At 36.5% G+C, this 24,948-nt stretch overlaps 2 protein-coding genes across 4 annotated transcripts; both read left to right on the top strand.

Moving 5' to 3' along the window:
• The first annotated feature begins 496 nt into the window (after positions 1 to 496).
• Positions 497 to 8,019, top strand: LOC102777626 (meprin A subunit beta-like). Of its 2 annotated transcripts, XM_087848294.1 has the most exons (16): positions 497 to 565; positions 902 to 920; positions 1,025 to 1,063; positions 1,178 to 1,203; positions 1,307 to 1,391; positions 1,731 to 1,848; positions 3,557 to 3,735; positions 4,037 to 4,255; positions 4,964 to 5,125; positions 5,305 to 5,535; positions 5,664 to 6,116; positions 6,204 to 6,377; positions 6,495 to 6,600; positions 6,955 to 6,999; positions 7,132 to 7,176; positions 7,871 to 8,019. In XM_087848294.1, exons 1-16 carry the CDS (start codon positions 497 to 499, stop codon positions 7,947 to 7,949), a joined length of 2,049 nt encoding a protein of 682 aa, XP_087704420.1. In that variant the 3' UTR covers positions 7,950 to 8,019. The 2 variants fall into 2 exon arrangements, with proteins under 2 accessions (XP_087704420.1, XP_087704421.1); XM_087848295.1 differs by lacking the exons at positions 6,955 to 6,999; positions 7,132 to 7,176 and adding an exon at positions 6,807 to 6,851 and having other exon boundaries at positions 4,964 to 5,116.
• A 5,574-nt stretch (positions 8,020 to 13,593) lies between these two features.
• On the top strand, positions 13,594 to 20,779 carry LOC102777341 (meprin A subunit beta-like). Of its 2 annotated transcripts, XM_087848296.1 has the most exons (16): positions 13,594 to 13,662; positions 14,013 to 14,031; positions 14,136 to 14,174; positions 14,297 to 14,322; positions 14,427 to 14,511; positions 14,899 to 15,016; positions 16,675 to 16,853; positions 17,154 to 17,372; positions 18,067 to 18,228; positions 18,721 to 18,951; positions 19,073 to 19,525; positions 19,615 to 19,785; positions 19,942 to 20,047; positions 20,256 to 20,310; positions 20,429 to 20,478; positions 20,707 to 20,779. In XM_087848296.1, exons 1-16 carry the CDS (start codon positions 13,594 to 13,596, stop codon positions 20,777 to 20,779), a joined length of 2,055 nt encoding a protein of 684 aa, XP_087704422.1. The 2 variants fall into 2 exon arrangements, with proteins under 2 accessions (XP_087704422.1, XP_087704423.1); XM_087848297.1 differs by lacking the exon at positions 20,429 to 20,478 and having other exon boundaries at positions 18,067 to 18,219; positions 20,256 to 20,300; positions 20,704 to 20,779.
• Positions 20,780 to 24,948: the final 4,169 nt, after the last annotated feature.

The following is a 24,948-nucleotide window of genomic DNA, read 5'->3' as shown; positions in this document are numbered from 1 at the left end:
TTACACACATAAAAAAAGTATGTTCTCCACTAAGAGTAAAAGACAAAAGTTCATAGTCAAATGTTGAGTTTATTATTGTTATCAACTGTTGTTCATGTTTTCCTGGTAAAAACTAGGTGTGAAGTGGAATGTCTTTAAGTAATGCAAATACTCATGATTTGTTAATGTCACAGACATCAGATAACAGGAAATGATGACGTGGGCTAAAGCAGGACCAAAATAGATAGAATATGCATGACTCCCTGATGTGTCAAGCACGTAGCTTTAGTGGTATAAAACTGGTTCTAACACTCCTGTCACAGGCACAACTTCATATGCAGATGAGTAAGAGACAAGAGTGGCACAAGGTAAAGACAGGTTTCATATTTCTATAAGAAAAAACATAAAGTTTGATATATATAAATCTTTAATATTTATATATATTTTTAATTTTGTGATTGCTTTTCCTCATTCTTGGTAGAATCTCTATTGATTTAGGTTTCACCAAAGACGCACCATGAGGATGAAAGAATGTGTTTTTATTTTTGTGATCATGGCAATTTCTGAAGCATTCTCCTTAAACCCAGTAAGTGATTAGTTGCATAGTGACATTTCAGAAATCATGAATATCAATATGCAAAGAGAACTTAAAGAGATTTTTTTTTATTATTTGTCTGGTTTGTTTTGTAATCAAGTTTGTTGAACAATAACACTAAATATTAAATATCAGCTAAAAACAATGATTTTGGTTTTTCAAAAATATATATATTTTTTTAATTTTGCATGTTGACCAAAAAGTATAGTGTGTGTTTTCTATCAAAGCTTAAAATGGAAAAAAAAACAAAACATTTATTCACAGTACTACATACAGTATGTTAAATGATGGTACATTTATTTTAATTTTATATTGATATTTTTACAGAATGGACTAGAAATAGTGGGTAAGCTCTAATTTTTTAATTTTCCACATCATTTGATGAAATTTAATTTTTTTTTTAAATATTAAAAAAAACTGTATACAAAAGTGCCTCATCTGTTTTTGTAGATGTTGGTGAAGAAAAGGACATTCCTGAAATAAACAAGGGTAAAGTTTAACATCTACTTATAACTAAACCTTTTTATAAGGAGATTTTTGTTCTTCCTGCAACTGTACTTGAATATTAGTGACTTGTTTCTAATTTTTTAAATTTTATCTTAGAATTTTTACATGATGATATTTTGGAGGTGAGTTTTTTTGTATGAAGATAAAAATGTATTTATTCTAAAAACATCTGTGTGCATACTAACTTTGCATTATTTCACAATATACATGTTTCTTACACTTTAGCCTATAGGCAAGCAGAGGAGTACCATCATTAATGAAAACATCCTGTGGACATCCCCAGTCCCCTACCTCTTAAATAATGACCTTGGTAAATATGTATTTTCTTATAAATACACCTGAAAGAAATCTTTATTTCTTTATTTCTATGGAAAAACATCTTTGTGATGTCATACCTGAATACCAGCTTGACGCTTTTGACACATAGAAGCCACATATTGAAAAAAATACAGCAGCATGTGCGAGTGAACAGAGCTACTTTAATAGTTTTGCAAAGCAACCACCCACGCCTTTGCTAAAACTGGAAAAAAAAAAAAAAAAATTTATAGCTGCATGCTTTATAGCCTTAGAGTAAAATGCATGGAATTTTATTGGTTGTCTAAAAATATCTTCTTCTTTTCTTTTAATCTCTATAACACAACAACGGTAGACATTAATTCTAAAGGAGTCATTCTGAGAGCATTTGACCAATTCAGGTTGAAATCATGCATTGACTTCAAACCAAGGGACTCTGAGGACTATTACATTTCTGTCAAACAGTTAAATGGGTATGTTTTTTCTGCTCTTTGTTGTTGTTTTTAAAAATAAAATTTCTGCTGATTTTTCAATTAGACTTTTTGTTCGTTTAGTTTAGTTTAATTTGTTTTTAAATATATATATATATATATATATATACACTTCTGCTCTTGCTCTTGACGAAGGCGGTCGCACTTTTCTCCTCTCCTCGTCCTCTCCCTTAGCTTCCCTGCTTAGCCTCTTATGTCCTTGTCTAGTCTCGTGTTTTTTGTATTACTTTTCCGTGGAACATTCTCTCACAGTCTGTTCTCTAAAACCTAAAAGAGGAATTATGGATTGGATCAACTGGTCCCTAAATGCAATTGACACCCCTTTCTGAACGAGAAGTTTGGGCTTGGGTGAGCCTGAGTGCTGAAGATATCTACCTATTTGGAACCATGGTAACAGGGTTCTGGCTGATCGGAGCTGGCTTGGCCCTGACTTATCGAAGAATTAAGAAAGCGGAACCGGCTGTTCAAACCCCCACAAGGCTGCCCGCTGGGATTGAAACGATGGGAAGAGGCGTGAGTTTCTCAAAATGGGCTCATTGAGTGCAGCACGGATAAAATCTTGGAAAGGCTACGGCTGCTGTGAATACTCAGAATAAGATCTCTGACTGCAGACTGGATTACATCTCGGAGGGCTAGCTCGGAATAACATCTCTGAACGCAAATTGGATGACATCTCGGGGAGGCACACTGTCGTGAGTTCTCAGAATCGGCCCCTTGAGCACAAGAAATGACAACATCACAAAACGCAAGTATGGCGAAGCTCGCGGCTCTCCAATGGGAGATTGAGAGACCAGTGTTGGACTGTAGAACTGCTTTGAAATTCATATGAGCTGTTCCCACTAAAGTAAGAAGCACCATCACTTCATGTGGATACCCTCTCAGCGCCAGCTGCGTTCGCAAGGCTGGAGCCGAACAAAAACACCCTGATAACGACTGTTTAGACTGTTCCTTCCCATTTCATGCAAGGCCACCTGGGTTGGCTGGAAGACTGTTTACTTAGCCTAGCAGGGCGAAGGACACTGTCTCAGCTGAACTCTGGACACGCACACACATACATATACACTGATATGCACACACTCATCCCCCCTCCCTTTCCAAACGCCTTCGACGCTTATTCCCTTCCGATGCTGACGGTGGATCAAGGAGACCAGCGCACAGGCTGCAGGCCTGGATGTACTGTCTAAATTGGCTGTCTCTCACCCTTTACCCACCCCTGTTGCTTGTCATGTGTTTCTTTGGTGTATTAAGAGTTTTTTTCATGTGCTATGTGCAGAGGTGTTTTTTTTCTGTTCTCAAACTGGTCTCCCTGTTGGAGCTCAGTCTGGGGGGAGTTATTTTTTTCTCCTTATCTTTCCTCATGTGGTGCATTTCCCATTGTTATACCTCTCTGACCTGTCTTCCCCATGTGATGTTTTGTGTAATGTATGTATGGTCAGAGGGTAAGATGGTGCTGCCATTGCGTGCAATAGGTCGCCAGCCTTATGAAATTTCCCCTTGTGGGACTAATAAAGGTATATCAAATCAAAATATATAGTTCTAGCAAAAGAACAAGATGAATACTGTGAAATTTTTAAGAATGGTTATGTTTTTGTTATTTCTTTTCTGATTTTATAGATTAAACTAAATAAATTACAGAATACATAACTAGATATAGGACAAATATTCATCAGTGTTCTGCCTTTAATTTCAGATGTTGGTCATACATTGGACGAATATTTTCTAATGGACAGGAACTCTCCATTGGAAGAGGCTGTGGTTACATTGCCATTGTTGAACATGAGTTCCTTCATGCTCTTGGCTTCTACCATGAACAGTCCAGATATGACAGAGATGATTATGTGACGATTAACTTTGAAAACATCCTAGAAGGTTTGGTTAACACTTATACTAATTATAACAATGTTAATGTCTTTGTTCGATATTTCTATTCAAATACTTATCTTAAAGCTGTATAAAGCAGTCTGCATAAATGTAATAACCACTCTGAAATTGTTAAAATAAAATCATAACTATTTAATAATTTGAGATAGAGTCATAAAATCAATGAAATCACTATAGTGAGTATACAAAATATTTCTTTTTATGATTTGACCTTCTCTCATATTATCAAAATCTTTTCAGTATCTGTTTTCTGTATCTGATGTTTGGCTTTTATATATGATTTTTATAGTTTACAAGCACAATTTTAGAATAGTCAGCAGTGATGAGAGCACCACCCATGGAGTCCCATATGACTATTTGTCCGTGATGCACTATGGCAAAGATGATTTCACCAATGGCAATGGATCTACAATTATCACCAAAGACCCCAAATTCCAGAATCTTATTGGTCAACGAGTGGAAATGAGTACTAGAGATGTTCAGGAGCTGAATCTACTATACAAATGCAGTAAGTGCTTAAAGATTATGGGGACCAGCATCCAGTTTTAGGAATACTCCAGGATTATTGGTTAAAGTTACTAAGAACACCATGAGAATATTGTGCCCTTAACCAATAGAAAGTAACCACGTGACCCGTTTTCTTTCTCACACTCACATTTGTAAATAGTTTTTACATTGTTTTTAGAGTTACTATGCGCATTTAAACTTAGTAGGGCTCTTTACTGGGGGTTTTTACTTATATTCATGAGGCCATAAATTGATATATTATTGAATTCCAAAATATCTGTTATGATCACTTTTTGAACTGGCACAATGATCAAGTCTATTTGTTTTAAGAAAAGTTCAACAAGTCACAATTATGATTTGAAAAGGGTTTAAACAAACAGACAACCATGCTCATATTCGCACCTATGGCCAATTTATAATCAGCAAATAGTCTCACCCCATTTGTTTAATTCATACAAAAATCAACATACCGGGATTGCTATATGTCAGGCTGCGATTTCAGCAATATCATGGGTACTCCAAAGATCAACTTTCTGTTGCTCATTGTCAGTAATTAACTAAGCCTAAAAGTGCTGAATGTGTGTAGAAAATTGCTCACGTCAAAACAATTCACTCCCTTGAGATGACAGTTTTGTGAGTTGACAATTTTGCCTTTTCCCTCCAATCTTCCTTGGAAAAAAAAACTTGCGCTTTTAATTAATCTCTACAGACTCATCCATTGCCTTTAAGATGTACTGTGGCTTTACTAATGGGACCATGTGTCAAATGAACCGCTGTTCAAATAGTGGCAATGGCTGGGAAATGGTAACTGGTGTTTATGGTGGTCCCAGCTCTGACCACACCAATCTGCCCAGTGGAAATGGTGGTCAAGGTAAGGTTTCAAATATTCTGTTTTTTTATTGCAGTTTTTATTACAGTTTTAAATGGAAAATCTAGTTTTCCACCTCAGCATTACTAACATAAAAAGTAAGCTGCCAGAGATAATAATAAATACTTTTGATACTTAAGACTTAAAGATCTGATGTAAGATAATTTTGAACAACATTGTAGGTCAGGATGCAGGTTACTTCATGTATGCTAGCACAGAATCAGGTCAGGAGGGAGACTCAGCCTGGCTGGAGACAAAGAGGATGAGTCCCCAGAGGAAGTGTCATGTCCAGTGTCTGCAGTTCTACTATTACCACAATGGGAGCCAGACAGACAAACTTAACATCTGGATAAGAGAGTTTCAAGATGAATGGGACTCCACAGGAACTCGCTACCTCAAGGGACAGATCAGTGGTAATGAATCATTTGCGTGATTATTTATGATAATTTTCTCCAGATGAAGTATAAATGTTTCATATTTCACATTTTGTCATGAAGACATACCTCACATTCACCTATTAATCTAAAAATTCTAACTTCAGGTCCACCAACATCTCGCTGGACTCTCCACCATGTTCCTCTAAATGCCACCAAGCAGTTCCAGGTGGAGTTTGAGGTGCGTAAAGGAGCAGGAAACTCTACAGGCAGCTTCTCTATTGATGACATCAATCTGTCAGAGCTCGAGTGTCCAGATGGAACCTGGCAGATTAATAATTTTGAGAGATTTTGGAACAGTACTCATACTCCGGCCCTGATATATAGCCCAAGGCAGTATTCCAGTGAGGGCTATGCTTACCGGGTAGCGTTATATCTAAGGCAGACAGATTTTGGAGTATATGTGCATCTTGTCTCTGGTGTCTATGATGACCAGCTGCAATGGCCTTGCCCACAAAGGCAATTTACTCTCCAAATGGTGGATCAGAACCCCAATATCCAGCTACAGATGTCAAGGCAAATGAGTCTCACCACTGACCCAAATCTGCTCACCACCACTGGTACGTTTGCAGAAAAATGAAGTAATCCTTAAAAAATCTACTAACTAAATTATTAACCACTATGTTACATATGCTTTCTATAAATAGGTGTTCCCTTTTGGGGCAAACCTCGTGATGTTGGAACTCAAATTGTTGATGAGAACAATGAGCTCATCTATGCTAATAACCTGTATGGTGGATATTATTTTGCATCTTTGGAAGACATCAAATCCAGAGATTACCTCAAAGGAGGGAGTGCCATTTTTATCTTCAGTGTACAAGGCAAGTTGAAATATTTTCATTGCTAAATTTAAATATTGTACTTGAAACTTTTACAACAGAAATGCATGAAGTGATGCAAGTTTCTGTATACATATTTTGAATTTCTTCTTTCAATAGATCTCACTCCTCTAGTTAATGGAAGTTCACTGCCATGTCTTCAAGTGAGAACAGTGAATATTACACATCCTCCTGGAGACCAGGATAAAGGACCTTGCTCATCACGGTACACAATTTATTAAATTAGGATTCATATGAAGAGAAAACATATCATATGAAACAATATATAAATTCATAAGAAAATAGCAGTAAGCAGTTTGTATGTCTGTTGTTACTAGATCTGAAAGCTAGTGCACGCTAGTGCTAGAAACTCTAGCACTGACTTCTGCACCCATGAAAGTTTTAATAGACCTCTCAAAAATGCTTTTACAGGATCTCAACCACCTCCATTCCAACTCCAAAAACAACAAATGACAGGTACTCCAATTTTCTCGAACATTTTTCTTTCAAACAGAAACAGAACTGTTATTCATGTAAAATTTTAGAGATACCTCTGAAAAATATGTTTTGACACTCTTAGGATCTCACCCACCACAATTCCAATTCCAGACACAACAGAGGGCAGGTACTCCACATTTCTCAAACATTTCAGTTTTTTTTTAATAAATAGAATGTGTTTCTTGCAGCCAGAAACACTAAAACTCTTACACATATAAGAATTTTGACCTACCTGTTAAAAATACTTTGTTGTTTACAGAATCTCACCTACCACAATTCCAATTCCAGAGACAACAGATGACAGGTACACCAATCATCCGTTTGTAAGATTGTGTTGTTGTCACAAGCTGTAAACTCTATTGGACCTGAAATTTTAGACATTCTACTGCTGAACACGGTATAATTTTGTGCTCAACACAAAAAGCTTTATTTAAGGATAGTCATCAGCAAAACCTATAGTGAAGCAGCACATGCAGAGGCTTGGTGTACCAATGGATGAATAGGGTGAGATGGTGAAAGCTGATCTGCAGTGGTGAACACTTAATGGAGTAGACAAAAGAAAAAGAAAGGAAGCTGTAATCATTTCAATATTTGATGCAGGATTTGAAATCAACATGTTATTTTCATATACATACCGTATAATGCTTTGACTTACACATGACCTTGCCCAGTGATGATGATGACACTAGTAATGCTAATATTAAAGTCTTTTGTCTCTGCCCATGTATTTCTTGCATGGGTAATAATGATTTATGCAGTGACCCACAAGAATATAGTCACCAGCCAATCAGAATGTCTGTAATTCACATTTGCCATAATAATGAATTGTTTTCAGTACCAATGTGTAAAATTATAAGACAACTGAGTGTATTATTTGTTGCAGCTTACAGCCCACATAGATTATGCCCTGTAAAACACAACAGTGCTGATGGCGATGTACACCTTCTTCTGAAATGTATAACTCATTTAATTCCTTAATTCGTTTCTTTGTGTTTTAGCCTTTTTGGATTCTCTCCTGGTATGATGGCCTCTCCTTTCCTCACACTCCTGCTAGCGCTGCTGCTTTTGATACCCTGATGTGTATTTCATCCACATCTGGAATCTTTACATGAGCAGCACAATTGACGCTGCCAGATTACTTTTTGTTATTTTTGGATTTTGCTTCTGTATGACCTGATAACTATCTGTTCCTTTTTGATTTATTATAGATGTTTCTAATATAATGATTTGCTTTTTCGGTGGTGAAACCTTTCATTGTGGTTGTTGGTTTAATAATAATCATTTGCAACAATGTTTTCATTTTGTGTATACAATATAGTGGCTAAAATAAAGCAAGCAAAAAATATGTAAAATATGTGTAGCTTTTAAACTGCTTTTGACCAATATCAATTTATAATCATATGACAGTTTTGTTTACTGCAGTTTTCAATCATGTGCAGTCCACATAGTTTGAAGTTACTATAATATACTGTGTGTGTGGGGGGGGACTATACTACTATGATTAGCAACAATGTGCTTTCTTGGATGTTGGCGTACTGATGTTCAACAAAAATAAATAAATACCATTTAAAACAAAATGAAAATCAACAGAACACACTCTTCTTGTGATCAATTTAGCTTTATTGATTTTACACACATAATTTCTATGGTTTGGCACCCGTGAACGACAGCTTTTCACACACTCCCCCCTTCTGTTCTCCCATCTCACTATAAAAAGGAATATCTCATTAGTCCAATCACCTCCACCTCCGCCCCTTGAGCTCACTGCACCACCCCTCCCCTGCAGCTGACCCAGGGACCACAGCTCCACCACACACAAACATTCTTGGTTCATGATTTTTTTCAGCGTTACTTCGATTTTAATCATTTGGCAGTGGTGAACATAATTTACTAAGATAGAGAAATTAATTATTTTGGCAATTTAGAGTCTAATGACTCATCATGGCAGCATGGAATCCCAGTGGTGATAGGATTAGGACAGGATCCCCAAGGGTCTAGACATTGGTAGTGGTGAAGACGAAGATGAGGACTGGAGCTCTGAATGACTTGGATATGGTGGATATGCTGAGGAAGTGGGTTGCATAAACGAGAATCTGAAAGGCAGAATGGAGGGCACTGAGACCACACTGAGTGCAGGTTGATTAGTTAAAAAAGGGACAAGAAGATGATTGAATTAGAGTAATGTCTGTACTGAGACTGACGTTTGTAATGAGCTTTTTACATAAGTGTTAACAGGATGTTTCTCTACCTCGGTAAAATGATTGAATGATCCAGACCAAACCATCAAAAGGTGGGGCTGATGTCACTTGGCAATATGAGGTATTATGTCTATCAAACACACACAGGCACACAACTACGCCAAAATGCAGATTGCACCTTTGTTGATTACTAGTCACTTCCTATAAAAGCTTAAGCTGTGACATTATTTTCGTACATAAGATACCTTTTGACTTTCAAGTGATGCAGGAGATATGCGTGACTAAACCATGACATCATGCAACTCCACTCAGGATCACTCATAATGCAGCGATTTTAACTCAACCCTTGGATGTATAAGTGAGTCAAAATGACCCTGTGGGGTTGTTTTTGCTTGCAATACTTTTGTAATGAAAAGTTGTAATTATTTCATATTCTAGCTATTTCTTAAAAAAAAAACAACATGTTTTTGATATCATGCCATTTAAATATTTAAATTACCTTTAGTACATTTTACAACATTTTTGTTTTTGTTTTACTACCACAAACTTCCATAAGTGAGTCAAAAATGAATATGGAATTTCATGTGAACCTTTGATTCTTATCAACTGTCAGGAATATATACCTAATGGACCATAAAGAGTGTCACCGCTTAAGAAGAATATTTAAGAATATTTAATATAAACAGCTTTGTGCCATTTAGGGGTAGGTTCAAATTTGTAAAGTTCATGCCAAACAAGTCCGACTAGTATGGCCTAAAGACCTTCAGGGTTTGTGATGCATGCATCCTCTATGCATGCATCGATGGAATGGTTTATACAGGGAGACAAACAGGGGAAGAAGTACAGAAGAATCTGAGGGAAAACATTGTCCAGCAGTTGTGCAGTAGCCTCTTGTCTAGAGTCTTCTTGAGACACTATTGTGGGGACTCTACAATAGGACAAGGTCGGCATCCCTCCTCTGATGAAGCCTTCCAAATTCAGGAAGGTTTACAGAATATTGGTTTGCAGTGGCAGTCTTATCATGGTTAGCTATGTCAGAAAGAAAATAAGGGGAAGGGGAAGAACACAACTGATCACATTCTCATTCTACCATGGACAAGATGGTTGTCACCTACAACTGCACCTACAAATGTAAAACATAGTGATGGCCCATGGTGCTGTGGCACACCTTGACATTGGTTTACTTTCTTTTTCACATAACTGTAGGGGTGGAAAATACTGGCAGTTAGTTACTGTTCATGGAAGAATGTACACTATGCTGTACATTTGGGAAGAGATATGAAACTTCCTTAACTGCAACAGTGACTACTGTTTGGATTATTATATCAAGATAAAAGGTTAGCAAACTATGGCAGAGGTTTTTATCTTGATCTTTTTTTTTAACAAAGCAGTTTAAACGCACCAATGGTCACCAGTGATGTGTATGTATAGGGAAAGTTGTTTTCAGTATTACACATTCATGGTAAAAATACTAATAATACAGAATATTTTGGTAGAAATGCTTAGCTCATGGGTGGATATTGCAGGTTTTATGTATCAAATGCATCCTCTGATTCTTCTGCAGTTTTTTTATATATTCTGACTGTATATTTTTATGTGCTGTATCTGAGGTTGTATTTAAATAATTTTAGAACCTGGTAAGGACCACATATTTTTTATTTATTACATCTAGTGTAGATTTTTTATAAATCCTGTAGAGGGTAGATTAAATTGTTCATATCATGTTCGAGTGAAGCAATGTTAAATCCCACAACATCGCACGGAATTTCAGTCTTGCACGCTTTGGACCGTGGTTTGACAAAGGCATCCATCTCAGTCAAGTCGAGCAGCTGCCTCAACCACCCAATTTACTTTTTTGGTAAACCGAAAGAAGTAAATTGGGTGGTTGTTACATTAAAAAACTCTACCTTTTAATTTGAACACAAAAATGTCATGTTTCTATCTTGAACGTAATTAAATCATGTAGGATCTATATGAAAATTAACAACTTAATTTGTTCTTGTTGAGATGATCTGATACAATCCAGTAAGAGTGGTTAGTTGCTGAACTCATGAAATTAACAAGATCACATGAGAATTCAAACTACAGCAAAACACTGAAGTTATAAGAGGCAGAAAACTATACACACACCACGTGTATGATTGCTTGCACGTGTATGATATTGCTTTTTATTGTGGTTTAACCTGTCAAGGTTGAAAATGTAAAGAAAAATCTGCATGCCTTGAAATAATAGCTTTCCCACTTTTGGTGGTCCTATATTGGTGGCATGGTGGTTAGTGCTGTTGCCTCACAGTAAGAAGGTCCTGGGTTTAAATCCACAATTTGGCGTGAATGGTTGTTTGTCTCTGTGATAGACTGGTGAGCTGGCCAGGCTGTACCCTGCCTGGTGATCTATCACTTCAGGGTTATGCCCTTGCAACCAGGCTAAAGATAGGAGTATTGTAGTTGTTGCAGATCCATTTACTTTTTATGGTAACCAGACTCTAGACTTTGTTGAACATTATGTAATATAAAGACAACATGTAGTATTTAAGTGACCAAGTAGTACCGGGGTAAAAGTTATTGAATAGTGTTGAAATAAAATGACAAAATTGTGAAGGATTAAAATATTCCAAGAGCTCAACTTACTTCATCTAAACATGTTTCAATCACATTTTCTGAACACAAAATGTACAGGTTTATTGAATAGGAATAAGTTGTGTTGATTTAACTTATTTGTCTAAGTTTCTGCCAAAGTAAAACATTTGTGTGCAACCAATGTGCACTATTGAATCAAGTAAATCCACCATGGCCTTTTTTCCAGTGCAGAATAGAAAAGCAACCCTTACGTTGAGGTTTCCAGTATTTCTGGTTTATCATTGCATTTCTGCACAGAGAACATGTCACAGTACATTAGTCAGCAGGGCATTTGTAGGAACAGACCTGTATCTGTTTTACAACTTCTTGAAAAAAAAAGGCCCTGTTATTAACCCTGTTATTTGTTGAATCTAAAAAGTGTTAGAATACTGCTTGAATTTTTCTGTTTTTCTGTTTTTGCCAACAGCCGGTTGTAGTTTAGATTCTTGCCAGTAATAGATTAGTCAGAATCTGGTAGTAAAAAAAATGTGTTTCATTGTCTTTTAGACACATTTCAGTTTTATAAAGCAGAACTGTGATAAAGCAGAACTGTGATAAAGTAGCCGATTTCTGAATGCTTCCTCACAGAACAACTGTCTAGGCTGAACATGTCCTTACTCAGTGTGTGGCAAATGGTTTTATCCTTTTATCACAATACATATTCTCCTTATGCTCTTTATACCTAGTTTGTACTGCTATGTTGTTTTTTGAAGGAAACGTCTTGTATTATCTTGTATTATCTGTCAGACTGCAATTAACAAGTTACTTTGTGTGCTGATTGCTCTACCTTTTACTGTTTACTTGTTTACACCCTGTTAATTTTCCTGTAATATTCTGGAAGCCCTGGATGTAGAACACAAGCGCATAAAATCCACAGTGTCATCTTAGAGTAGAACAGACACTCAGTATGATAAATAACACATATGCAAAGAGATATGGATTATTGAGTGATCATTAGCTGCCTGGAACAGAAAGCTCCAAACAAGTCGAACAGAGAATCACTGGATCTGGATCTAGAAGCTTGTAATGGAGTATATAAGTACATTGTAGTTGCTATGGATCATTTCACCCAACAAGGGTGAAAGCTCCAAAACTGGAGCTGAAAAAATCTTTGTAGACTTTGTACTCAAGTATCATCATCAGGGAAATGAGTTGGCCATTATAGAACAATATTGCAGCATCCAAGCCTGACAGACAAAGCCTTGTTATACAACTGAAAACAGTTAAAGTTGAGAGATTTCATTAATCAGTCCTCTTTAAACATTTTTACAAATAAAAGAAAACAGAAGATTTGATGAAGTAGACGACTTAGATCCATAGCCACAGCCAACTCCCACAACAAAATATTTGTTTCACAGCAGAGACAGATGAAAGATAATATAGTACCTTAGGTCATCTATCAATTACACACATAAAAAAAGTATGTTCTCCACTAAGAGTAAAAGACAAAAGTTCATAGTCAAATGTTGAGTTTATTATTGTTATCAACTGTTGTTCATGTTTTCCTGGTAAAAACTAGGTGTGAAGTGGAATGTCTTTAAGTAATGCAAATACTCATGATTTGTTAATGTCACAGACATCAGATAACAGGAAATGATGATGTGGGCTAAAGCAGGACCAAATCTAGATAGAATATGCATGACTCCCTGATGTGTCAAGCACGTAGCTTTAGTGGTATAAAACTGGTTCTAACACTCCTGTCACAGGCACAACTTCTCATGCAGATGAGTAAGAGACAAGAGTGGCACAAGGTAAAGACAGGTTTCATATTTCTATAAGAACAAACATAAAGTTTGATATATATAAATCTTTAATATTTATATATTTTTTTAATTTTGTGATTGCTTTTCCTCATTCTTGGTAGAATCTCTCTAATCTATTGACTTAAGTTTCATCAAAGACGCACCATGAGGATGGAAGGATGTGCTTTTATTTTTGTGATCATGGCAATTTCTGAAGCATTCTCCTTAAACCTAGTAAGTGATTAGTTGCATAGTGATATTTCAGAAATCGTGAATATCAATATGCAAAGAGAACTTAAAGAGATTTTTTTTTATTATTTGTCTGGTTTGTTTTGTAATGAAGATCTTTGACAATAATATTGAATATTAAATATCAGCTACAAACAATGATTTTGTTTTTTCAAAAAAAAAAAGTTTTAATTTTGCATGTTGACCAACAAGTATAGTGTGTGTTTTCTATCAAAGCTTAAAATGTAAAAAAAAGAAAAAACAAAAGAAAAAACAAAAAAATACATTCACAGTACTACATAAAATATGTTAAATGATGGAACATTTATTTTAATACTACGTTGATATTTTTACAGAATGGACTAGAAATAGTGGGTAAGTTCTAATTTTTTAATTTTCCACATCATTTGATGAAATTTTCTTTTTTTTTTAAATATTAAAAAAAACTGTATACAAAAGTGCCTCATCTGTTTTTGTAGATGTTGGTGAAGAAAAGGACATTCCTGAAATAAACAAGGGTAAAGTTCAACATCTACTTATAACTAAACCTTTTTATAAGGAGATTTTTGTTCTTTTGGCTTCATGCAACTGTACTTGAATATGACTTGACTTGTTTCTCATTTTTTAAATTGTATTTTAGAATTTTTACATGATGATATTTTGGAGGTGAGTCTTTGTTATGAAGATAAAAATGTATTTATTCTAAAAACATCTGTGTGCATAGTAACTTACTGCATTATGTCACAATATACATGTTTCTTATACTTTAGCCAATAGGCAAGCAGAGGAGTACCATCATTAATGAAAGCATCCTATGGACACCTCCAGTCCCCTACCTCTTAAATAATGACCTTGGTAAATATGTGTTTTCTTACAAATACGCCTGAAAGAAATCTTTATTTCTTTATTCCTATGGGAACACATCTTTGTGATGTCATACCGGAAAATGCATTTTTTCCATGTCAGCTGGACTCTTTTTACACATAGAAGCCACATAATGAAAAAAAACAAAACAAAAAACAGCAGCATATGCGAGTGCACAGAGCTACTTTAATGGAATAGTTTTGTATCATCCAGTTATGCAAAGTAACCACCCACGCCTTTGCTAAAACCGGAAAAAATGTTTATAACTGTATGCTTTAGCGCCTTAGAGCAAAATGCATGGGCAAGGCAAAGGACCTTTATTGGTTGTCTAAAATATCTTCTTCTTTTCTTTTAATCTCTATAACACAACAACGGTAGACATTAATTCTAAAGGAGTCATTCTGAGAGCATTTGACCAGTTCAGATTGAAATCATGCATTGACTTCAAACCAAGGGACTCTGAGGACTATTACATTTCTGTCAAACAGTTAAATGGGTATGTTTTTTTCTGCTCTTTGTTGTTGTTGTCCTACTTAGCCGCAATTAGCATAAATATTCTAAAAATGACTATGCTGATTTTTCAATTAGATTTTTTGTTCTTTTAGTTTAATTTGTGATATATACAGGGGTGCACATAAGTCCGCAGGTGCGCATACGCTGTCAATATCAAAGACATGCACCAGATAAGAAGTTGCAACACACATTTGCGTGCATAAGATTTTCTGGAGGAGGGCAGACATTTGTTTAGAACTCTTAAAGATGTCGAAGAAGCAAGCTCCTTTAAGCAATTACTTTGGTGTCCCTCCACCTCCAAAGAAATGTCAGAAGGAGTCCGAACCGCAAAAGAAGCGTGTATTCTTGGAAAAGTGGTGCCGCTAGTTTCCACTCTAGCGGAAAAAAACAGTGCCTTTTATATAATATAAAAGGCACTGTTTTTCACTGTTTTTCAAGGCACTGGCTTTACTGTTTTTCATGGGATATTCTGCACCACATCTCTGTGCATTCATCATTTGTTTGAAGCCATCTCACCTTCTGCAACCACTTTTTCCACATTTTGTCACATTAAAGCCACAAACATGAATCAATTTTATTGGAATTCCACGTGAAAGACAAATACAAAGTGGTGTACACGTGAGAAGTGGAACAAAAATCATACATGATTCCAAACATGCTCCATCCATCTTCCCATCAACTCTGACCGGCTTCCCTGTCCCTGCTGAAGAGAAGCACCCCCAGAGCATGATGCTGCCACCACCATATTTGACAGTGGGGATGGTGTGTTCAGAGTGATGTGCAGTGTTAGTTTTCCGCCACACATAGCGTTTTGCATTTTGGCCACAAAGTTCCATTTCCATCATCTGACCAGAGCATCTTCTTCCACATGTTTGCTGTGTTCCCCACATGGCTTGTGGCAAACTGCAAATGGGACTTCTTATGGTTTTCTGTTAACAATGGCTTTCTTCTTGCCACTCTTCCACAAAGCCCAACTTTGTGCAGTGCACGACTAATAGTTGTCCTATGGACAGATTCCCCTACCTGAGCTGTAGATCTCTGCAGCTCGTCCAGAGTCACCATGGGCCTCTTGGCTGCATTTCTGATCAGCGCTCTCGTTGTTCGGCCTGTGAGTTTAGGTGGACAGCCTTGTCTTGGTAGGTTTACAGTTGTGCCATACTCCTTCCATTTCTGAATGATTGCTTGAACAGTGCTCCGTGGGATGTTCAAGGCTTGGGAAATCTTTTTGTAGTATTGACTCAGGGGGCTGAATAATTACGCACACCCCACTTTGCAGTTATTTATTTGTAAAAAATGTTTGGAATCATGTATGATTTTTGTTCCACTTCTCACGTGTACACCACTTTGTATTGGTCTTTCACGTGGAATTCCAATAAAATTGATTCATGTTTGTGGCTGTAATGTGACAAAATGTGGAAAATTTCAAGGGGGCCGAATACTTTTGCAAGCCACTGTATGTGCACCCCTGGATATATAGTTCTAACAAAAGAACAAGATGAATACTGTGAAATTTTTAAGAATGGTTATGTTTTTGTTCTCTAATTTATTTAATTGTGATTTTATAGATTACGCTAAATAAATTACAGAATACATAACCAGTTATAGGACAAATATTCATCAGTGTTCTGCCTTTAATTTCAGATGTTGGTCATACATTGGACGAAGATTTTCCAATGGACAGAAACTCTCCATTGGAATAGGCTGTGGTTACATTGGCATTGTTGAACATGAGTTCCTTCATGCTCTTGGCTTCTACCATGAACAGTCCAGATATGACAGAGATGATTATGTGACGATTAACTTTGAAAACATCCTAGAAGGTTTGGTTAACACATATACTAATTATAACAATGTTAATGTCTTTGTTCGCTATTTCTATTCAAATACTTATCTTAAAGCTGTATAAAGCAGTCTGCAAAAATATAATAACCACTCTGAAATTGTTAAAATAAAATCATAACTATTTAATAATTTGAGATAGAGTCATAAAATCAATAAAATCACTATAGTGAGTATACAAAATATTTCCTTTTATGATTTGACCTTCTCTCATGTTATCAAAATTTTTTCAGTTAAGTGTACTGTATCTGATGTTTGGCTTTTATATATAATTTTTATAGTTTACAAGCATAATTTTAGAATAGTCGGCAGTGATGAGAGCACCATCCACGGAGTCCCATATGACTATTTGTCCGTGATGCACTATGGCAACAATGATTTCACCAATGGCAATGGATCTACAATTATCACCAAAGACCCCAAATTCCAGAATCTTATTGGTCAACGAGTGGAAATGAGTACTAGTGATGTTCAGGAGCTGAATCTACTCTACAAATGCAGTAAGTGCTCAAAGGTTATGGGGACCAGCATCCAGTTTTAGGAATACTCCAGGATTATTGGTTAAAGTTACTAAGAACACCATGAGAATATTTTGCTCTTAACCAATAGAAAGTAACCGTTTTCTTTGTTACACTTAACATTTGTAAATAGTTTTTACATTGTTTTTAGAGTTACTATGTGCATTTAAACTTAGTAGGGCTCTTTACTGGGGTTTTTTACTTGTATTCATGATAAATGATAAATTTATATATTATTGAATTCCAAAATATCTGTTATGATCATTTTTTGAACTGGCACAATGATCAAGTCTATTTGTTTTAAGAAAAGTCACAATTATGATTTGAAAATAATTTAAACAGACAACCATGCTCATATTCGCACCTATGGTCAATTTATAATCAGCAAATAATCCCACTCTATTTGTTTAATTCATACAAAAATCAACATGCCGGGATTGCTATGTGTCAGGCTGCAATTTCAGCAATATCATGGGTACTCCAAAGATCAACTTTCTGTTGCTCATTGTAAACAATTAACTAAGCCTAAAAGTGCTGAATGTGTGTAGAAAATTGCTCACACCGAAACAATTCACTCACTTGAGATGACTACAGTTTTGTGAGTTGACAATTTTGCCTTTTCCCTCCAATCTTCCTTGGAAAAAAAAACCCTTGCACTTTTAATTCATCTCTACAGGCTCATCCATTGCCTTTAAGATGTACTGTGGCTTTACTAATGGGACCATGTGTCAAATGAACCGCTGTTCAAAGAGTGGCAATGGCTGGGAAATGGTAACTGGTGTTTATGGTGGTCCCAGCTCAGACCACACCAATCTACCCAGTGGAAATGGTGGTCAAGGTAAGGTTTCAAATATTCCTTTTTTTTATTGCAGTTTTTATTACGATCGTGGCTCGAGAGTTGGGAGTTCGCCTTGTAATCAGAAGGTTGCCAGTTCAAGCCCCGGCTCGGAGAGTCTCAGTCGTTGTGTCCTTGGGCAAAACACTTCACCTACCACCTACTGGTGTTGGCCAGAAAGGCGCGATATGGCAGCCTCGCTTCTGTCAGTCTGCCCCAGGGCAGCTGTGGCTACAACTGTAGCTGCCTCCACCAGTGTGTAAATGTGTGTGTGAAGGGGTGGATGACTGGGTGTGTAAAGTGCTTTGGGGTCCCTAGAGGGGACTAGTAAAACCGCTATACAAATACAGGCCATTTACCATTTTAAATGGAAAAATCTAGTTTTCCACCTCAGCATTACTAACATCAAAAGTAAGCTGCCAGAGATAATAATAAATACTTTTGATACTTAAGACTTAAAGATCTGATGTAAGATAATTTTGAACTGTGTTGTAGGTCAGGATGCAGGTTACTTCATGTATGCTAGCACAGAATCAGGTCAGAAGGGAGACTCAGCCTGGCTGGAGACAAAGAGGATGAGTCCCCAGAGGAAGTGTCGTGTCCAGTGTCTGCAGTTCTACTATTACAACAATGGGAGCCAGACAGATGAACTTAACATCTGGATAAGAGAGTTTCAAGATAAATGGGACTCCACAGGAAGTCGCTACCTCATGGGACAGATCAGTGGTAATGAATCATTTGCGTGATTATTTATGATGATTTTCTCCAGAGAAAGTATAAATGTTTCACATTTTGTCATGAAGACATACCTCACATCCACCTATTACTCCAAAAATTCTCCTTCCAGGTCCACCAACATCTCGCTGGACTCTCCACCATGTTCCTCTAAATGCCACCAAGCAGTTCCAGGTGGAGTTTGAGGTTCGTAAAGGAGCAGGAAACTCTACAGGTGGCTTCTCTATTGATGACATCAATCTGTCAGAGCTTGAGTGTCCAGATGGAACCTGGCAGATTAATAATTTTGAGAGATTTTGGAACAGTACTCATACTCCGGCCCTGATATATAGCCCACGCCAGTATTCCAGTGAGGGCTATGCTTACCGGGTAGCATTATATCTCCGCCAGACAGATTTTGGAGTATATGTGCAACTTGTCTCTGGTGTCTATGATGACCAGCTGCAATGGCCTTGCCCACAAAGGCAATTTACTGTCCAAATGGTGGATCAGAACCCCAACATCCAGCTACAAATGTCAAGGCAAACGAGTCTCACCACTGACCCAAATCTGCTCACCTCCACTGGTACGTTTGCAGAAACATGAAGTAATGCTTAAAAAAATTCTACTAACTAAATTATTAAACACTATGTTACATATGCTTTCTATAAACAGGTGTACCTGCTTGGGGCAAACCTCGTGATGTTGGAACTCAAATTGTTGATGAGAACAATGAGACCATCTATGTTAATAACCTGTATGGTAGATATTTTGCATCTTTGGAAGACATCCAATCCAGAGATTACCTCAAAGGAGGGAGTGCCATTTTTATCTTCAGTGTACAAGGCAAATTAAAATAATTTAATTCCTAAACTTATATTTTAAGTTTCAAGTACAATTACTTGAAACTTTTACAACAGAAATGTATGAAACATTTGAATCATTTCACACAACATCAAAATTAAGTTTTCTATGATTATTTTAATTTCTTTATTCCAATAGATCTCACACCTCTAGTTAATGGAAGTTCACTGCCATGTCCTCAAGTAAGAACAGTAAAAATTACACATCCTCCTGGAGACCAGGATAAAGGAAACTGCTCATCACAGTAGGACATATTATTAAATTACAATTCATGTGAAGATACAACATGTCATTTGAAACAATATATATGACATATGATGAGAGATACTACGATTTTCTCATGCATTTTTGAGCACCTCGCAAGAATAAGTGTCGTTGCTAGATGTAAAAGTTAATGCAGGTGAAACTCTAACAAGTTTTAATTTACTCCAAAAATGCTTTAACTTTTACAGGATCTCAACCACCTCAATTCCTACCTCATACACAACAGATGGCAGGTACTGCAATGTTCTCAAACATTTCCTGATTTTTAATAAATAGAAAGTGTTTCTTTCAAACAGAAACACTAAAACTAACGCTAAAAAGTTTTAACATACCTGTTAAGAAATGCTTTGATGTTTACAAGATCTCACCCACCACAATTCCAATTCCAGACACAAAAATGTTCTCAAACATGTTCTGTTTATAACAATGTGTGTGGACATGAAAAATTTAGATGTTATACCAATGATAGCGCTCAACACAAAAAGCTGTGTTTAAGAATAGTCATCATTTGTTGCAGTTTGAAGCCCACATAGATTTTGCACAAACACAAAAGCAGTGATATCAATTCAGAATTTCTGTACTTATCAGGAGCTTATCTGTACATGACTTATTTAATTAATTCCTGTCTTTCTGCAGTAGCACTTTCTCTCCTGGTATGATGGCCTCTCCTGTCCTCACCCTCCTGCTAGCACTGATGCTTTTGATGCCTTGATGTGATCTTGATCATCCACATCTGGACTCGTTACATGGACAGCACCAATGACACTTCCAGATTCATTTTAGATATTGTTTATTATTTTACTGTATTGATTCATTTTTCATTTATTATAGATTTTCCTAATATAGCGATTTGTTTTTTTGGTGGAGGAACTTTTCATTGTGGTTTTTGTTTTTAAAATAATCATTTGCAACAATATTTTTGTTTGTTTGTTTTTTTCTCCACAATATAGAAAATAAAACTAAATAAATCAAGCAAAAAGTGAAATGAGAAGTATGTAAAATATCTATCTATATCTAAGTTTAAAACTCCATTTGACTAATATAAGTCTTTAATCATATGATAGTAGATGTAGATTTCTTGTGATTGAAAATTGCAGTAAACCAAAGAAATCTACATGAGTTTGACGTTATTAAAATATAGTGAGGAAAAATATACTACAATGATTAGCCACAGTGTGCTTTCTTGGTTGTTGGTGTACTGATGTTTAAGAAAACATAAAATAAAACCTTTAAATCAAAAACATTCTTGGTCCTCTGTTTTTTGTGTGTGTGTTGCTTGAATGTAAATAAGAAGAGATCACTTGGAAGAACTGAAAATGATTTACTGAGATAGAGATATTAATTAATTTGGCGTTTTAGAGTCCAATGACTCATCATGGCAGAATGGAATCTCAGTGGCAATATGATTTAGGAAAGAATCCCCCAGGGTCTAGACAGTTGAGGTGGTGAAGATGAAGATTGAAGCTTGAATGGACCTCAGGCAAGGTGACGATGGGGAGAAAGTGGTTTGCATAAATGAGGAGAGCATTCTGAGATTTAAATCACACAGAGTGGAGGTTGATTAGCTCAAATGGGGTCAAGAAGATGATTGGATTATTGTAATGTCAGTATTGAGTTTGATGTTTGTAATGAGCTTTTTAAAAAGATATCATGCATACAACCATTGCACTTAGAACAAATGTGGAAATTGTAGATAATTATTAACAGGAAGTTTCTCTACCTCATTAGAATGAGCAAATTATGCACATCAGACCATAACAAGGTAGGGCTGATGTCACTTGGGATTTATAAAACATTATCAGACATTATGTCTATCAAACACACGAAGGCACACAGCCACACCAAAATACATGTTGCAGTGAAGCATTCCCATATGTCTAATAACAAAAGGTGGATGAAAATACCAGAAATGGGGAAAACATAACTGATCACATTCTCATTTTACTATTATCACCTCAACATGTCTTGAAGTTCTCCGGAAGCCTGGTAATGAACTAATAATTTGATTCAGGTGTGTTGAAACAGGGTGATATCTAAAACCTGCGGGACACCGGCCCTCGAGGCCTGGAGTTCACACCCCTGGACTAGATGGTTGGCACCTACAAGTGTAAAACATAGAAGCAGCTGTGGTACAACTTAACATTGCTACCCTGAATGCCTAAACCTTTTTCACAGCTCAGAACCCTAAGCTCAAGAATGGTATCATCAATGCATGGTAGGTCTTCCTTACTGAGCGCTCAAAGGAGCTTGCGACAGTAAATATTAGAAGTTGAATGGAAGTTTGCCTCAAACTCCAAACCCTGATCATTGAAGCATTTGGAAGGTACGTATAGAAAAAAGCCACAACTCAACTGGCTGCTGAGAGAAGTAGTTTGTTCAGATAAAGCTGACTGTTTCATAATAAAAATAAAATTATTCCTCTTTCAATTCCAAAGTTTTACATATCATACACTGCTTCTGCATTTTCCTTGCTTTTTAAATAGATTAAACCTTAGAATGGAAAGGTGGTTTACTTTCATTTTCGCATAACTATAGGGGTGGAACATACTGTTACATGCAAGAATGTACAGTATGTTGTACATATGGGAAGACATAAGGAACTTCCTCAAACGCAACAATGTTTTTTTAAGAAGATACCATGCATATAACCACTGAGCTCAGTGTAGAAATTGTAGATAAGTTTTAACAGGAAGTTTCTCTACCTCGTTAAAAATGAGTGAGTGCTAGGCTGATGTCACTTGGAAAGTATAAGGGATTAAGTCTATCAAACCCACAAAGACACACAATTAAACCATGATATAGATTACAGTATTCCCATATGGTCTGCTACATTTGAAAAGCAGTTTCTTTATAAAACATTAATAATCACGTTTCTTGTTCAACCTACATCTGCCACATTTAGGATATCTTTGCTGATCACAGTCACTTCCTAAAGAAGCTTGAACTATGAAATTATGTCATAGTTCAAAATATGACATAGTTCATGTCACTGTCACAGTTACTTTTGCACTATTATGTTCCAGCACATTTTGTTATTACATGGCTTGATTAAGGTACACATCAGGCTGACATCTGGGCCAGCACAGGGTCAGCAGTGTGTCTACAACTGGCCCGTGGCTGAACACAACTTACACATGGCTCACATACCGCAAAGGATGATGGCCCTTTGGTGGCCCAGATCAGGATTGCCAGAGGCAATCCACACATAGGCCAGCACAGGACCACCAGTGTCACTGCAACTAGCAGTAAGTTACGTGCAACTGGTGGGAAGGATAACATGATTTTTTATTATGTCCTCATAGATAAAACTTCAAGGAATAGATAACTCCTATTTTGGTTCCTGTTCTGTTGTTTAACATAATTAATTTAATAATTAACAACTTTAGCTATTTTCATTTTGTTTGGAACTTTTCCAGTCTGAAATGATAAGCTGCAGATGTATTTTAGTGGTTCTATGAATTCCTTCTATGACCTTTTTGACAATTTTCATGTTAATGTCGTTACAATCAGTGGATGTTTTGTATTTACACATGTTTACAATATCCATTATTTCTTTTTCCTCCACTGCTGTAAGGAACTTTGAGTTAGGGTTCCTATCAATCAGGCTTTCACTGCAGTCTACTGATGGCCGTGACTCAGGAATTTGCTGAACAATGAGCTCATCTATGCTAATAACCTGTATGGTAGATATTATTTTGCATCTTTGGAAGACATCCAATCCAGAGATTACCTCAAGGGAGGGAGCACCATTTTTATCTTCAGTGTACAAGGCAAATTTAAATATTTTCATTGCTAAACTTAAATACTTGAAACTTTTACAACAGAAATGCATGAAGTGCATGCAAGTCTCTGTATATATTTTTTAAATTCTTTCTTTCAATAGATCTCACTCCTCTAGTTAATGGAAGTTCACTGCCTTGTCCTCAAGAGAGAACAGTGAACATTACACATCCTCCTGGAGACCAGGATAAAGGACCTTGCTCATCACAGTACACAACTTACTAAATTAGGATTCATACAAAGAGAAAAAATCAGGAAACTCAGGAGAGTCTTCTCCAAGCACAACATCTCAGTGTACTTCAAACCCAGCCACACACTCAGACAAAAACTGGTTTGTCCGAAAGACAAAATTCCTAAACACAAACTTAACCATGTAGTGTATGCTGTACAGTGTAGTGAGGAATGCTCAGACCTCTACATTTGAGACACCAAACAGCCACTTCATAAACGCATGGTACAACATAGAAGAGCCGCCTTCACGGGACAAGACTCTGCGGTTCATCTGCATCTAAAGGACAAAGGTCACTCTTTTGAGGATGCCAGTCTTCTCATTTTGGACAGAGGTTTGACAGAGTAGCGAAAAGAAGCCATCTATGTCCACTATGAACGGCCATCTTTGAAAAGAGGAGGTGGTTTAGGAGCTGGTTTTCACCAACTGTGTGCCATCTATAATCAAATTTTGAGGTCCCTTCCCAGATGCCTTAACACCCTAGAACTGAAGAAGCTTCTCGAATGAGAGGTGAAACGTCTTCAAGCAACTTAAAGAAGTCCAGATGCTTTTCTTTCCAAGCTCCTTAGACTTTAGATGAGTCCTTTTTCCACTCTTTAATAGAACTAGTTTGGCAACTCATTTCATTGATATCCTTGGGGTCCTTATGCATTACATTTTACAGTCATTGTTTAAAAGTAGAATTATTGTTAAAAACTAACAACGGTCTGTTTTAAGAATAGAACAGGAACCAAAACGGGAAGAGATTTCAAAAATTTATTCCTAGAAGTTTATGTATGAGGACTATATAAAAATCATGTTATCTTTATCAGCAGTTAAACGTAACTTACTGCCACTATGTTCCATTCCTACAGTTATGTAAAAAGGAAAGT

The sequence above is a fragment of the Neolamprologus brichardi genome, chromosome 11 (genome assembly GCF_056152115.1).
Source record: "Neolamprologus brichardi isolate AB-2024 chromosome 11, ASM5615211v1, whole genome shotgun sequence".
In the NCBI taxonomy this organism is placed as follows: domain Eukaryota; kingdom Metazoa; phylum Chordata; class Actinopteri; order Cichliformes; family Cichlidae; genus Neolamprologus; species Neolamprologus brichardi.
Note: the sequence above shows the minus strand (reverse complement) of the source record. Positions and strands in the feature narration are given on the sequence as shown.

Excerpts from the sequence above, each read along its gene's own strand:
- LOC102777626 (XM_087848294.1), top strand. The coding sequence starts at position 497 with ATGAGGATGAAAGAATGTGTTTTTATTTTTGTGATCATGGCAATTTCT. Across the intron at positions 1,064-1,177 it reads CATTCCTGAAATAAACAAGG|AATTTTTACATGATGATATT; the intron begins GTAAAGTTTAAC and ends ATTTTATCTTAG. Across the intron at positions 7,000-7,131 it reads CCAGACACAACAGAGGGCAG|AATCTCACCTACCACAATTC; the intron begins GTACTCCACATT and ends TGTTGTTTACAG.
- LOC102777341 (XM_087848296.1), top strand. The coding sequence starts at position 13,594 with ATGAGGATGGAAGGATGTGCTTTTATTTTTGTGATCATGGCAATTTCT. Across the intron at positions 14,175-14,296 it reads CATTCCTGAAATAAACAAGG|AATTTTTACATGATGATATT; the intron begins GTAAAGTTCAAC and ends ATTGTATTTTAG. Across the intron at positions 18,229-18,720 it reads CAGTGGAAATGGTGGTCAAG|GTCAGGATGCAGGTTACTTC; the intron begins GTAAGGTTTCAA and ends ACTGTGTTGTAG.